A 12,556-nucleotide genomic window follows, 5' to 3' on the forward strand; every position below is an offset into this window, starting at 1 on the left:
TAAGTGTCAGTATGTTAAATTAACAGCGGTCTAACAGCGACTAATCGATTTTCATTATTTTACGGTCGATGATTCACCGGCAGGCGTTAGGCAATTCTGCAACGACTGGTTTGGCTATCGACGGTTCTGTTATCGATAAATCAAAGAGCGGGTATTTTAAAAACTAAACTAAATACAAAATTAACTTTTTTTACGTATCCATTGAGCTTACAGGTCACATCTGTTTCATTTTGTAGTTACTTTTATTAGCAACTATATATACAATTCTCTATTTGGAACCTTCCTAAAACCAAATATGGGGAAAACTTTTGATTTAGCGAACTAAAATTGTATGATTGTTTTTAAAATATAAACACCTAGTTAAAAGATAAGATTTCATCACCTCTTAGGTGATGTGACAATCTTTATTTTCCGTCACAAAATAACAAATAACCGTCGATAAAAATGCACATGGAATATAGAAGTTACCAAATGCACTAATCACTAATCCAGCATTTTGCGGATCATGTAGTTTAGAATGCCTCCGTTCTTATAGTAGGTAATGTCCACCTCGGTGTCGAAGCGCAAGGTGGTTTCAAAAACGACGCCATCGGCCTCGACTGTGATCCTCTGGCCCGGCTTAAGTTCGCCCTCAGGCAGGGCAATGTTGTAGAGCTCCTTGCCAGTCAGATTCAGGGTTTCGGCACTCTGTCCCGGCAGGAACTGCAATGGAATGATGCCCATGCCCACCAGATTGGAGCGGTGAATGCGCTCGTACGACTCTGCGACTACCGCCTTGATGCCCAGCAGGAATGGGCCCTTGGCGGCCCAATCGCGGGAGCTCCCACTGCCGTAGTCCTTGCCCACGACCAGTACAAGAGGCGTTTCCTCGCCCGCATACCGCTCCGCCGCATCAAAGATATCCATCTCCTCGCCACTGGGCACGTGCAGGGTGTTGGGTCCGGTCTTGGAGGCCAGTTTGTTCACCAGGCGGATGTTGGCGAAGGTTCCACGGGCCATCACAGCGTCATTGCCACGTCTGGAGCCATATGAATTGAAATCGCGAGGGGTCAGACCGCGCTCTGATAAATAACGCGCTGCAGGACTCCTCCGGGCAATGGATCCGGCTGGTGAGATGTGATCGGTGGTCACCGAATCACCCAGCAGCAGCAGACAGCGAGCCTTTTCGATGCTTTTCAGCTGGGGCAGCTCCCTGGTCATTCCCTCGAAGAAGGGAGGACGTTTGATATAGGTCGATATTCCACTCCAGGGATACAATTTGCCATCGGACACTTCTAGCGTTTGCCAGTCCTTGGAACCCAGCTGGATTTTGCCTATAGAGAGGGGTAGATTAAATTATAGCTCACAGAAGCATTCCAGACAGCAATACTCACTGTACACCTCCTGGAACATGGCGGGAATGACGTGCTTGTGCTCGACCTCCTGAATCTCGCTGCGTGTAGGCCAAATATCGCGCAGGAACACCTCCTTGCCGTTGGCATCCACGCCCAGCGGCTCAGTTTTAAAATCAATATCAACCCTGCCGGCAATGGCGTAGGCAATCACCAGCAGCGGACTGGCTAGATAGTTTGCTCTGGTATTGGGATGTATGCGACCCTCGAAGTTGCGGTTTCCCGACAGAACTCCACAGCAGACCAGTCCGTTCTTCTCGATGGTGTTCACCACGTTCTCATCCAGCGGTCCTGAGTTGCCGATGCAGGTCATGCAACCATAGCCAACAATATCGAAGCCCAGCTGCTCAAGGTAGGGAATCACCCCCGATTCTCGGAGATAGTAGGTAACAACCCCAGAGCCAGGTGACAATGATGTCTTGATATAAGGAAGAATGCTTAACCCCTTTTCCACGGCATTCTTGGCCAGAAGACCTGCGCCCAACATCACCGAGGGGTTCGAGGTATTCGTGCAGGAAGTGATGGCCGCAATCACAACAGATCCGTGGCCAATCTTATAAGTCTTTCCATCGTCCCACTGGAAATCGCCACTGGCAGTCAAGGCACTTGGTGGTACGGCGAATCCCTTGAAGCCCACGGGACTGGTAAGGCACGATTTAAAGTCCTTGCACATGCTGGAGACCGAGACTCGATCATGCGGCCGCTTGGGTCCCGAAACCGAAGTGACCACGGTGGACAAATCCAGAGTGATGGACTGCAAGGAACAGAAACGACTGATGAGTGTGTTTGTCTAATATAAAGCTGAATACAACCCACCTCCGTATACTGGGGATCTTGGTCCTCAAGGGCATAGTCACGCAGCTGTCGAGTAGCCTTTAAATACTGCCGGATAATGTCAATCTTCTTTTCGGAGCGATCTGGTAAACAAAATCCATGACTATACAATATCTATATTAAATAGGTAACTCACTGGTCTGCCGCATGTAACTGAGCGTGTTCTCATCGATGGGGAAATAGCCAACAGTGGCTCCATATTCCGGGCACATATTGCTGATGGTGGCGCGATCTGCAATACTCAGTTCCGCCACGCCAGGACCATAGAACTCCACGAACTTGCCCACGACGCCCAGCTGACGCAAATGCTTGGTGATGGTCAGCACAAGATCTGTGGAGGTGGCCAGAGGGCCCAGTTTTCCCTCCAGCTTATAGCCAATCACTTCCGGCAGCAGCATGGAGATGGACTGGCCCAACATCACGGCCTCCGCCTCGATGCCACCAACGCCCCAGCCCAGCACACCCAGTCCATTGATCATGGTGGTGTGGGAGTCGGTTCCCACGACACTATCCGGATACAGGATCTTGGAACCATCGCTGGAATCCTCAGTCTCGAAGACCACTCGTGCTAGGTACTCCAGGTTGACTTGGTGAACAATACCAGAGCCGGGTGGCACAATCAGCATATTGTCAAAGGCACGGGCTCCCCATTTGAGGAATGTGAAGCGTTCCTTGTTGCGCTGGAACTCCAACGACTCGTTCTTGTTCAGTGCGTCCGAGGAGCGGACAAAATCCACTTGAACGGAGTGGTCGATGACCAGATCGGCGGGGCAGATGGGATTGATTTTCTCAGGATTGCCGCCCAGTTGGCGGACCGCATCCCGCATAGCAGCGAAGTCCACGACGGCGGGAACGCCAGTAAAGTCCTGAAATCGAGGAATACCTTTAAAAGGAACTTATATGTATGGATGGATTCCCGATCCCAACCTGCAAAATAACACGCGCCGGCTTGAAGGAGACCTCCACATCGCTGGTCCCCTGCTTCAGCGATGGTGTCCATCCCAGGATGCTCTGCACATCCTTCTCCAGCACATGGAAGTTGTCGCAGTTGCGCACCGCGGATTCCAGTAGAACGCGAATGCAAAAGGGCAGTGAATCTGCGCAGGGTGATAATAATAATAAAGATAACAAAAACATTGATAAAGATGACTATTTACCATATTTGTTGTCGATGGAGGGCAGATCAAAGTACTTGTAGACACTGCCATCCTGGGTGAATGATTCCTGGAACTGGGCAAAGGGATTGGCACCTGCAAAAGAAGACAGGATTAGCTTACAGATCACATATTCCCAGTTAAATCCCACCGGAGCCGGACATGGTGGAGAAATTGAACAGAAAACCAGGCAAAGTGAATTAGGGATGAACGCGTGAGGAACTTTTACAAAACAAAACGACGTACAAGTTGAAAAACTATAATTTTTAAATTTATTCAACATTTTTTAATCGCAACTTATCTTAAGTTTGTTTGTTCTTTATACAACGAGGCTTTAGACAAGAAAATAAACTCAAAAATTGCAGGTTTAAAATTAACGATACGTTTTACTGATCTATCGATAATCGATAACTAACCATAAATGCAAGGCAATACACAGTAAAAAAATTTGTATTAGAAAAGTAAATTAGTTGTTTTAAATGAGTAATAAAAATAAAAAATGTTGCACAGCATATTATAAATAAAGTTTCTCTGATTAAAGAGAATTTAAATATTTATATTTTGCTTGAGACGCTTTTTTGATAGATCAATGCTAATATCAGGGATATAACTCAATGCGTACTCTAACAACTGATGTTTTCTGTAGTTTATTGTAATAGTTACATGTTAAGCTTATTGTAATGTCACGTAATATAATCGGTATCTGTTATCTATATAAATAATATGTATACGGTTATCATCTAGATCTGCGTTAGTAGCAAAGCCGGCGGAAGCAGTTCGGCAGCGGGGATAACAAGTCGATTGCGGACGCCTACAGGTAGATGCGTCGCAGGTCCTTCGGCGTCGTGATCGAATTGCACTGCGGGCACAGCTTTCGAGCACCTAGGGTCTGCAGCCAACACTGCTCGCAGTGGACGTGCCAGCAGGACACGGAGATGGCGGGATTCTTGTAGTCATCAATGCAGATCAGGCACTTGTACTTGCCCTGCGCCTGCTTCTCGTACAGCCGCAGCTTGGCTTTCAGCGACTCGATGATCTGCTGCTGGTTCTGGGAGGCGGATCGCGTTGACCGCGACGTAGATGGCTCCTCCCTGGCTGGTGGCGCCTCCACGTTGCTGGCATGGGCAGTCTCTTGTTCGGCGGTTTCGCTGGAATGATTTGCCTTGGGCCCGTCGCTGGAGGAGATTAGGCGGCGCACATAGCTGGTCACATCTGCCTCAGAGACATTTCCCTCTGTGTCCTCATTGACCAGCGGAATCACATCGCCCTCGCCATACTGCGTTGGCCCATAGATGTGCGTGTCATCCTCGTCCACATTAAGATCCTCGTCCTCGTCCTCCTGCGCCTGCTGGCTGCCATTATACTTGATCGTCTGGCCCAGACCCAAGGCAGAGTAGCCTCCCTGAACGAGGGTGGACACGCGAATGCGCTTCTGTCCCGCCCACTCGTACTCCTCATATTCCTCGCTGTCCTCGGAGTCATCGCTGGAATGCCGCTCCCCATTCGCCTGGCCGTTCCGTCGGCTCTGGCGCAGGCACTGATTGACATGCTCCTGAATGTTGGATTGCGGAAAGTTGTGATTGCACACGGGGCAGGTGGGTTGACTGGCTTCTGGAGCGGCTGAGGGTGGAGGAGCGGCAGCTGCAGGAGGCGGAGGAGCTGCCGCTGCGGGATTAGGAGCTACTGCTGCAGGAGGTGATGGACCAGGAGAGGCCGGACGCTTCCTAGTGCGCTGGCGCTGACGGGCCTGCCGGTTGCGCTGCACTCGCTGGAACACACTCCACGGCTGTCTGCCTCCCGATCCAGATCCGGATCCTGGAGACGCGGATGTTGCAGTTGACCCAGCGGATTGGGCCGACGGATTGGCGACCCTTATGGGATTGTGCAATCGCTCCATCTCCACTTGGCAGTGATCGGCCACCTGACTGCGCTTGATCTTCACGTCGCATGTGGGACAGATCACGTCGTCGTCGCCGCTGCCGGTCAAATGCTGGGCGAAGTTCTCGCCGTTGGACACCGTGTCCGTGGCCATGGATTCCTGGGGTCCACCGCGAACTCTTTGGGACAGAAACGGGATTCTACGGATTGTTCTAGGATATTGTTTTGTTCGATAATCTGGCCAAGCCACGCGACGCCGAGTTCTTACGTTTTCGTACTATGGTAAATGGTCACACTGGTTTTCGGGATTAGTTATCCCGGTATAAGTGGTCATTCGATTTTGAAGACCGCGATAAATATCGGATAGTTTATCATACCGTTATTTTACCGTCAGTTGTGCATTTTAAATTTAACTATATTTTTAAGAATTCAGAATTAAATTAACAAAATTTAATATTTCTTTACACTGCACTGTAATCAAATCAGCGATATTCGATTCTTTGTTACTTTCTCCATATAGCAGTAGTGATGGTAAAGTTAATTAATCGATATTCACACAACAAATATCGCTTGTGGCAACTCTGCATACATCGATAGAGTCGAAAACACATCGATTTTTGTTCCAGCTCTATGAGGGAAGCAAAACATTATTTTCGTTATTTTTATTTTTTGATTAAAAAAAAAAGTCGGTGGTCGAGGAACATGTGAATGTGGAAAAGCGACAGAGCTTTTCGAGCAGATTGTAAGTGCACAGGTAGAATCGAACGGCGGAAAACAATTTGGCGAAAGTGAAAAGGCAGCGAAAAGAGAATAGAGAAAAAATATAGCAGTCAGTTTCGAGGGCGTGTGTGTGTGTGTGTGCGTGACATATTGTTTAAAGCGGAAAAAACAACAAACGTAGAAAGAAAACGAAAAACAACAATGCAGCAGCAACCACAATATCAGCAGCAGCAAGGCAGCCTTGTTGGCTACAACAACAAAATGAACGTCTTGCCCAATTACACGCTCAGCGGAATGAGCTCCTTTGATGCCGAATCGCTGCCAGATTACTCAGAATTTGATTCCGAATCGGTAACTCTGGACTATTACAAGGAAAGGTATATTCGTGAATCTAAACAGTATGCATTTTGTTTTGCTTCCGTTTCCCCCAAACACACACAACATACATACATACCTTTATAGAAATACCCTCGCCCTTGTCATTGTTGTTGTTTTGCATTTGGCCGTTTGCCCCAATTTTGCCTGCCGTTACCGTTACGTTCTATATAGCAATTAACCGTTATGATCCTGTTGCCATGCCACTCACCCACACACGCACACACACCAGCACACAAAGTCCGTACTCGCTCATCTGCGAAATTGTTGTTGTTTTTATTGAAGATTTCTAGCCGCTAAAAATAAAACTAAACCATCTACGTCCGTCCCGTCGAAATATCTCGAGATTCCCCAGACGCTTCACATATGTATGAGTACGGGGGATATAGATATAAACGTGTCTCAGTTCGCGTATCTGCATCTGTAAGATATTAAAAATTGGCAAGGAAACGTGCGAATGTTCCATATCGGCGTGGCGAAGTTTGTATACCCTTCTGTCTGAATAATTAAACCATCAATCAAACAGATCGATATCCGGTTTTTAATAAAATGTATTATGTACTTCCGGTGTCGTATAAATGATTTATTAGCATAATTTAAAAACAAGAATTTTATATTAAGTTTTACTGATATTTTCTATGCCACCTATATACATATGTGATTTATTTGAAAACGTAAAAAGTTAGGATGTGATCAGAAAGATTTTAAAATTTTGTTTGAGAATACGAAATATGTATTTCAAACGTTTCAGGTCCTTAGTTTTTTAGATGACACCAGGACTGGTGAGGCCGATCAAGATGCTGATATCTACATACTTTTAAACAAATACAAAATATTTTACTTTTACCTAGGGTATAACAATGGACTGCGAACGGGTAATTACCCTGTCTGCAATTCCAGCATTGAAATTGCTTAGTTGCAGTTGCCGCGCAGCATAATTTATGTGGGGGCTGCACCTTAGCACCCCAGCTTCCGTCTTTTGTCATAGGGCTTCCCCCTTAACAGACTCAAATATTCAGCCGCGCTTCTGTCTGTCACAATAGAGCGATTTTAATTTCAACAATCCGAACTCATTCAACTGTGGAAACGCATTGTTTTGCAAATTGCGACAGTTAATCCATGACATACATTGGTGCCTACAATTGTGGTCAAAAAAATATACGTATATAATTATAGAAGTCTCTTTTAACCAAATTGCAAGCGAGTTTTGATGAAATAAATATGTGTTCAAATAACTTGTATTTATTACAAATGAAAGCATTGCAGCATTGATGTGCATTTTCTTATCCGTTGTGTATTCTCATTTATTACAAATACAAAAGATGTAAGAGCTTTTGTTAGTTTATAGACAGAAGCTTACCTTTTTTAAGTTGAATACCCTTGTAGCCGCAGATGGGACCTGATATATTCCCGAAAACCCCTAATAGTTTGCTATTGTCTTTGTCAATGTTGTTGCCCGAGTTGTTTTTGCATGTTGCTGCTGCTTTCTTAACTGCCTTGCTGAAAACACAGATATTGTACGAACGTTGTGCGCCAGTCGCTCTAATCGAATGTCACCAATTTCTCTATTTCCTGCCCTGCTAACAAACGATCCCCCTTTCGTAATACAGATGTTGAACGGGCTGCTTCCGCCAGCAATTTGAAATTCGAAACGCATTGGAAAAACCTCAGCGCGCAAACCAAAAGCAATAAAACGCCAATTGAAGCATTTATATTAGATTGTTAAAGCCAACCGGCGTAGCATTTACTCGCCTACCCCGAAAAATAAAACCCTTCCAACATCCCATTAAGCAAAACTAACCAAGAAACGCATTCCAATTAGTAGCTGCGGGCAGCACTTTGCCTGCATATAGTCGATAAGGTGAGTTTGACTGGCCTGTGAAGCTAGTAAACATATTCCTCCCACCCACATTTAATAATAATTATCATGTATGCAGTGTTCTACGTCCACCAGCGGAGAAAATGGCGCCGACAACCACGATTGAGACCATCACAATCACGAGGCCGCTGAAGGTATGCACTTGGCTTAAAGTTTCAGATTGGTTAACCGATTTCTCTACCTTCACAGGTGATTGCATTTATTTGCGGCGTCATCGTGGTGGTTTTGATGATCATGGCCCTAGCATCCACAGACTGGCTTATGGCCTCTGACTGGCGGCAAGGTCTCTTTGTGCACTGCATCGAGGACGATTCGGTGGCGCCGCTGCCTTTCAACATCCAGGATCCGCCAGGTTGCTACTGGACCCGCGATGTGGGTATGTATAGATCGTAATACCAGATCAAAATGAACCCATATGCTATACTAAATTATAATAATTTCTAATATTCCAAAGGCTACATCAAGGCCACAGCCGCTCTCTGCATTATCACGCTAATAACGGACGTTATTGCCACAGTACTGACTGGTCTGGGCCTGAAGACGCAGAACCATAATCTTAAATATAAGTTTTACCGTATAGCGGTATTGGTGATGCTCGTATCCTGTAAGAAACTAGTTAAATTGATGATATCAGCAAGTACTAAAGCTTATTTTATGTTGCAGTGCTGGCCGTGTTGTCCGCTTTGATCGTGTATCCAGTGTGCTTTGCCGGCGAACTAACCATGGGTATGATTTCACACTCTTTTGAGGACAACTTCTTCAGATACTTATATGTATTTCATATTTTAGCCAATCGGCGGGTCTGGGAGTTCGGCTGGGCCTATGGCGTCGGCTGGGGCGCGGCCATCTTCCTTTTCGGAGCCGTCGTCCTGCTGCTCTGCGACAAGGAGTCGGAGGAGATCTACTATAAGGAGAGGAAAATCGTACATGAAAACCAAATGCGCGCCTAGGCAAGGCCGCACGACCTGCCTGACGTCGTTCTGTAGACTAAGTATATAGCAACCAACCAACAACAACAAACAACACACACAGACACATAGATTTCGATTTAAATCAGACTCAAGAACAGAAGCAATTTGCAGCTAAACGAATGTGTTATAATTATAATTGTGTATATCATGTCCATTTCAAACCAAAAATCCGTAGCCATCAGCCACCCCACCAACCATCTCATAGTACTTGGCATTTGTTTAGATGAGGTTTCCCCAATGAGTTTATATTTTGTGTTCGTTTCGAAAGGTAATCGTAGACAAGCCACAAACACACGACCCACATCTATCATGTAGTCAGTCACATGTATGTACGTCTAGGAATTCTGAAAGCTAATCGCATTAACCAAACCCCCCGTATATACAATTGCATGCCCAATGAGTTCCACAACATTTGTAGTCGACTTCTAGAGCTTGCTTTTACGTAGAAAACTGAGAGCAGGTGGCAGTTGAAATTAGACCTCTTACAATATTGTACTCATACTCAGCTACATATACATAGCAATGTACTCCCCATGTATCTCAAACCTAATCGTGAGCCGAATCCAAATTAGAATTTTTATATGTACGTAATCGAGAGACTAGGTAACCACGACATTATTAACCCACAATGTCATCGTCATTGTCAACGTTTCACGCCGATTACGCTTTCAAATACTATTTTGTTTGTGCTCTATAGATCCGTTTCGAATATTATAAATTATGTGTTTGTCCCAGTGTATTGTGCGACTAACACCAATTGTACTCGAATATTGTGTTGCTCTTTTACCTTTTGTAAAATAGTTTAACCTAGCTGTCCAGTACCCAACTCGTACTTGAATGTCCGTTCAGTTATTGTTTAAGCCGTCTTTTAAGTGTATTCAATCTTTTGTAACCACCTATTCTTTAATAATTTATTTATATTTGTGTTCTTACCACACCCGAAACATATCACATACAAATGACAACAATAAAACGTTTTTAACACCTTTTGTTAACACTTTAAGAATTTATTTTATTTTAAATCCTACCAGGATAGTTACGTTTTTTTTTACCCTAATAATAAGTTTATGTATTAGAAATTCAGCATAAGGTATGAGTATTGGCGATAACGCAGCAACTATAAGTAAGCCATCCTTTTCTATACTTCAATAATATCTCAGTTAATCACTCGAAATTCGTCCATTAAATCTCGCAATCAAATCATCTTGTCGCCTATTTTGGATTATGTTTTGTTTGTTTCTAATTTGAATGCAAACATTTCGATTAGACGCCGAAATTAAGTGAAGCAAATGCAACCAAAATTGAATGCGACCTAAATTACAACAATACAAAGGGAATATATATGCTTGAACATCCATATATACATATATATGAAGACATTGAACAAATCGTAGGCAGGAACGTGCGGTGAAAAAAAGACGAAACGAAAACAATTATAGCGAGTATAAAGACAACAATTATACCAAACCAATTGAATTAAATAAACTATGCTTACATACACGCATGTTTATATATAGATATATATATATAAGTTTAACGTATGTAACATTTATTAAAAACGAAAAAACAAAAGGAAACCTATGATTAACGAGACAATTATACTCCAAAACGAAACTCTACGAAACGTTACAGTTTTCCATTGTGTAACTAACCAACACATGAGCGAGGATCATTTTGTTTTAACAAGCAAGCAAAATATATATACAAACACATATGAATATATTTATTAAAACGTTTTAACATTTAATTTTTTAAATTTACATTCGATAGAACAAAAAAAACAAATGAAGAGTATAAGTAAAATTATCAAACGTATTGCTAGTGATCCATATACTGTAAAACATATGCCTAGATCATATTTTATAAATTCCCTATATGCATACCTATACCCGCAGCTAACGAAAATAACAAACTATGTATTTCCGCAAATTATACTACAGTTCACTGGATGTAACCTTGAATTGAATATTTGGCGCCCAAATCCCCCAAGAGCATCTAACACCCATCCCACCCTTGTCCTATCCGCGTAATCCATACGGTAACCCATACAATGTAAATATTTCAGGAGAGTTTTCAAGAAAATAAAATAGTGTTTAACGTTCACATAGATAGCTGATTATTATTACTGATTGGCTGTTCAAAAATGTTTTGATTACAAATCCAGAGGTTGTATTGGTCCAGCTTCACTGACAAACCTTTCCATTATATAAGCAACCAGTTCCATTGTATGTCTCCTTTGCGGATTCGTGTTCCAACAAGTGTTAATTAAACTAATTACATCCTCGGGGCAGGAGGTAATACTACTTAACGGCGGCCTCTCACCTGTAAAAATAATATTATCATTGCTTTGAGTAGAACAATTGATACTTAACACAACTACTTGCCTCCATTAATTGCCAGGCTCAAGGCAAAAGTACCATCATGTTGTTCAAATGGCTCCTTGCGCGATAATATTTCCCAAAAAGTAATCGCCCAACTGTAGACGTCACACTTTTCAGTGAAGGGAAGTCCAACCAAAACCTTTGGCAAGATTTTCTTATTTACCTACTTGGTAGATTGTAGATTGTAGATCACGTACCTCAGGTGGTTTGTATTTGCAGGTTCCTGCGTTCTGAGATATTGATTGGGATAGGTCTACGACTGTGCCAAAATCGCAGATCTTCAGACTGAGACCCTTTTGACACAGCAGAGCATTGAGTGGCTTGATATCGCGATGAATGACGGCGTGGGGTGTAATGGCATGTAGATAAGCTACTGCCTATAAAGCACATTTGTGTTACTTAGCTCCGTAACTTTGCTGATAAACCGGCATACCTTAGCGATCTGGTAAGCCCAGTTGAAGGCGTGAGCATGAGAATAACATGGTCTCAATTGGCCCTCATGTAGAAATTTGTGTAGAGATCCTCCATCAACGTATTCAATGAGCATAAGAAAGCTGTCCTCGTCCTTGGAAATTCCGTAGAGTTTAACGATATTTACATGGCTGACCCTTGAGAGGTTGTTAACCTCTCTGAGAATTTTTTTGTTTTCGCGACCCGGTATTATCCTCTTCACTGCAATCTCAATATTTCTCCATCTTGCACTATAAACGTGACCATAAAATCCTGAACCTATAAGCTAAAATGTAGAAACGATTCTTAATTAAAAATGGCTTTTAAGGCTTGCTACAAACCTCTCCCATTTTTAATTCTTGATAGGGAATTTCCTCTACTGCCGCGTCCATGTCTTCTCAACTGCCAAGTTATCACTAAATTCTAATCGGTAAAAGTTTGCCAATTTAAGTGCGATAAGCTCACTGCGCTTTGAGCTGTCTTTGGTTGACGTTTATCACAAAAATAGCGTTCAAATCTTATC

General features: G+C 43.5%; 4 protein-coding genes across 5 annotated transcripts; 1 reads left to right on the top strand and 3 right to left on the bottom strand.

Moving 5' to 3' along the window:
* Nucleotides 1–360: 360 nt before the first annotated feature.
* On the bottom strand, nt 361–3,657 carry Irp-1A (Iron regulatory protein 1A). The gene is made up of 7 exons (XM_017069427.4): nt 3,531–3,657; nt 3,383–3,475; nt 3,153–3,322; nt 2,362–3,091; nt 2,208–2,308; nt 1,374–2,145; nt 361–1,313 (listed from the first exon to the last, which is right to left on the bottom strand). Exons 1-7 carry the CDS (start codon nt 3,541–3,543, stop codon nt 484–486), a joined length of 2,709 nt encoding a protein of 902 aa, XP_016924916.4. The 5' UTR covers nt 3,544–3,657; the 3' UTR covers nt 361–483.
* Nucleotides 3,658–4,010: 353 nt separating this feature from the next.
* Nucleotides 4,011–5,545, bottom strand: RNF220 (ring finger protein 220). The gene has a single exon (XM_036817235.3). The coding sequence runs from the start codon at nt 5,409–5,411 to the stop codon at nt 4,191–4,193; it is 1,221 nt and encodes a 406-aa protein (XP_036673130.2). The 5' UTR covers nt 5,412–5,545; the 3' UTR covers nt 4,011–4,190.
* A 299-nt stretch (nt 5,546–5,844) lies between these two features.
* Nucleotides 5,845–10,208, top strand: LOC108005971 (transmembrane protein 47). Of its 2 annotated transcripts, XM_065866846.2 has the most exons (7): nt 5,845–5,999; nt 7,963–8,213; nt 8,290–8,365; nt 8,421–8,607; nt 8,686–8,835; nt 8,895–8,957; nt 9,021–10,208. In XM_065866846.2, exons 3-7 carry the CDS (start codon nt 8,315–8,317, stop codon nt 9,179–9,181), a joined length of 612 nt encoding a protein of 203 aa, XP_065722918.1. In that variant the 5' UTR covers nt 5,845–5,999; nt 7,963–8,213; nt 8,290–8,314; the 3' UTR covers nt 9,182–10,208. The 2 variants fall into 2 exon arrangements, with proteins under 2 accessions (XP_065722918.1, XP_016924896.3); XM_017069407.4 differs by lacking the exon at nt 7,963–8,213 and having other exon boundaries at nt 5,879–6,354.
* Nucleotides 10,209–11,294: 1,086 nt separating this feature from the next.
* Takl2 (Tak1-like 2) lies at nt 11,295–12,521 on the bottom strand. The gene is made up of 5 exons (XM_065866845.2): nt 12,375–12,521; nt 12,017–12,319; nt 11,781–11,960; nt 11,587–11,722; nt 11,295–11,524 (listed from the first exon to the last, which is right to left on the bottom strand). The coding sequence occupies exons 1-5, from the start codon at nt 12,423–12,425 to the stop codon at nt 11,355–11,357; spliced, it is 840 nt and encodes a 279-aa protein (XP_065722917.2). The 5' UTR covers nt 12,426–12,521; the 3' UTR covers nt 11,295–11,354.
* Nucleotides 12,522–12,556: the final 35 nt, after the last annotated feature.

Source organism: Drosophila suzukii, chromosome 3 (genome assembly GCF_043229965.1).
Source record: "Drosophila suzukii chromosome 3, CBGP_Dsuzu_IsoJpt1.0, whole genome shotgun sequence".
In the NCBI taxonomy this organism is placed as follows: Eukaryota; Metazoa; Arthropoda; class Insecta; order Diptera; family Drosophilidae; genus Drosophila; species Drosophila suzukii.

Coding starts and splice junctions, on each gene's coding strand:
- Irp-1A (XM_017069427.4), bottom strand. Junction 2,146..2,207: donor AAGATCCCCAGTATACGGAG/GTGGGTTGTATT, acceptor TGTTCCTTGCAG/TCCATCACTCTGGATTTGTC. Junction 1,314..1,373: donor CATGTTCCAGGAGGTGTACA/GTGAGTATTGCT, acceptor CCCTCTCTATAG/GCAAAATCCAGCTGGGTTCC.
- RNF220 (XM_036817235.3), bottom strand. CDS start 5,411: ATGGCCACGGACACGGTGTCCAACGGCGAGAACTTCGCCCAGCATTTG.
- LOC108005971 (XM_017069407.4), top strand. CDS start 6,179: ATGCAGCAGCAACCACAATATCAGCAGCAGCAAGGCAGCCTTGTTGGC. Junction 8,608..8,685: donor CTACTGGACCCGCGATGTGG/GTATGTATAGAT, acceptor AATATTCCAAAG/GCTACATCAAGGCCACAGCC. Junction 8,836..8,894: donor ATTGGTGATGCTCGTATCCT/GTAAGAAACTAG, acceptor TTTATGTTGCAG/TGCTGGCCGTGTTGTCCGCT.
- Takl2 (XM_065866845.2), bottom strand. CDS start 12,425: ATGGACGCGGCAGTAGAGGAAATTCCCTATCAAGAATTAAAAATGGGA. Junction 12,320..12,374: donor AAGAATTAAAAATGGGAGAG/GTTTGTAGCAAG, acceptor TCTACATTTTAG/CTTATAGGTTCAGGATTTTA. Junction 11,723..11,780: donor GCAAATACAAACCACCTGAG/GTACGTGATCTA, acceptor ATCTTGCCAAAG/GTTTTGGTTGGACTTCCCTT.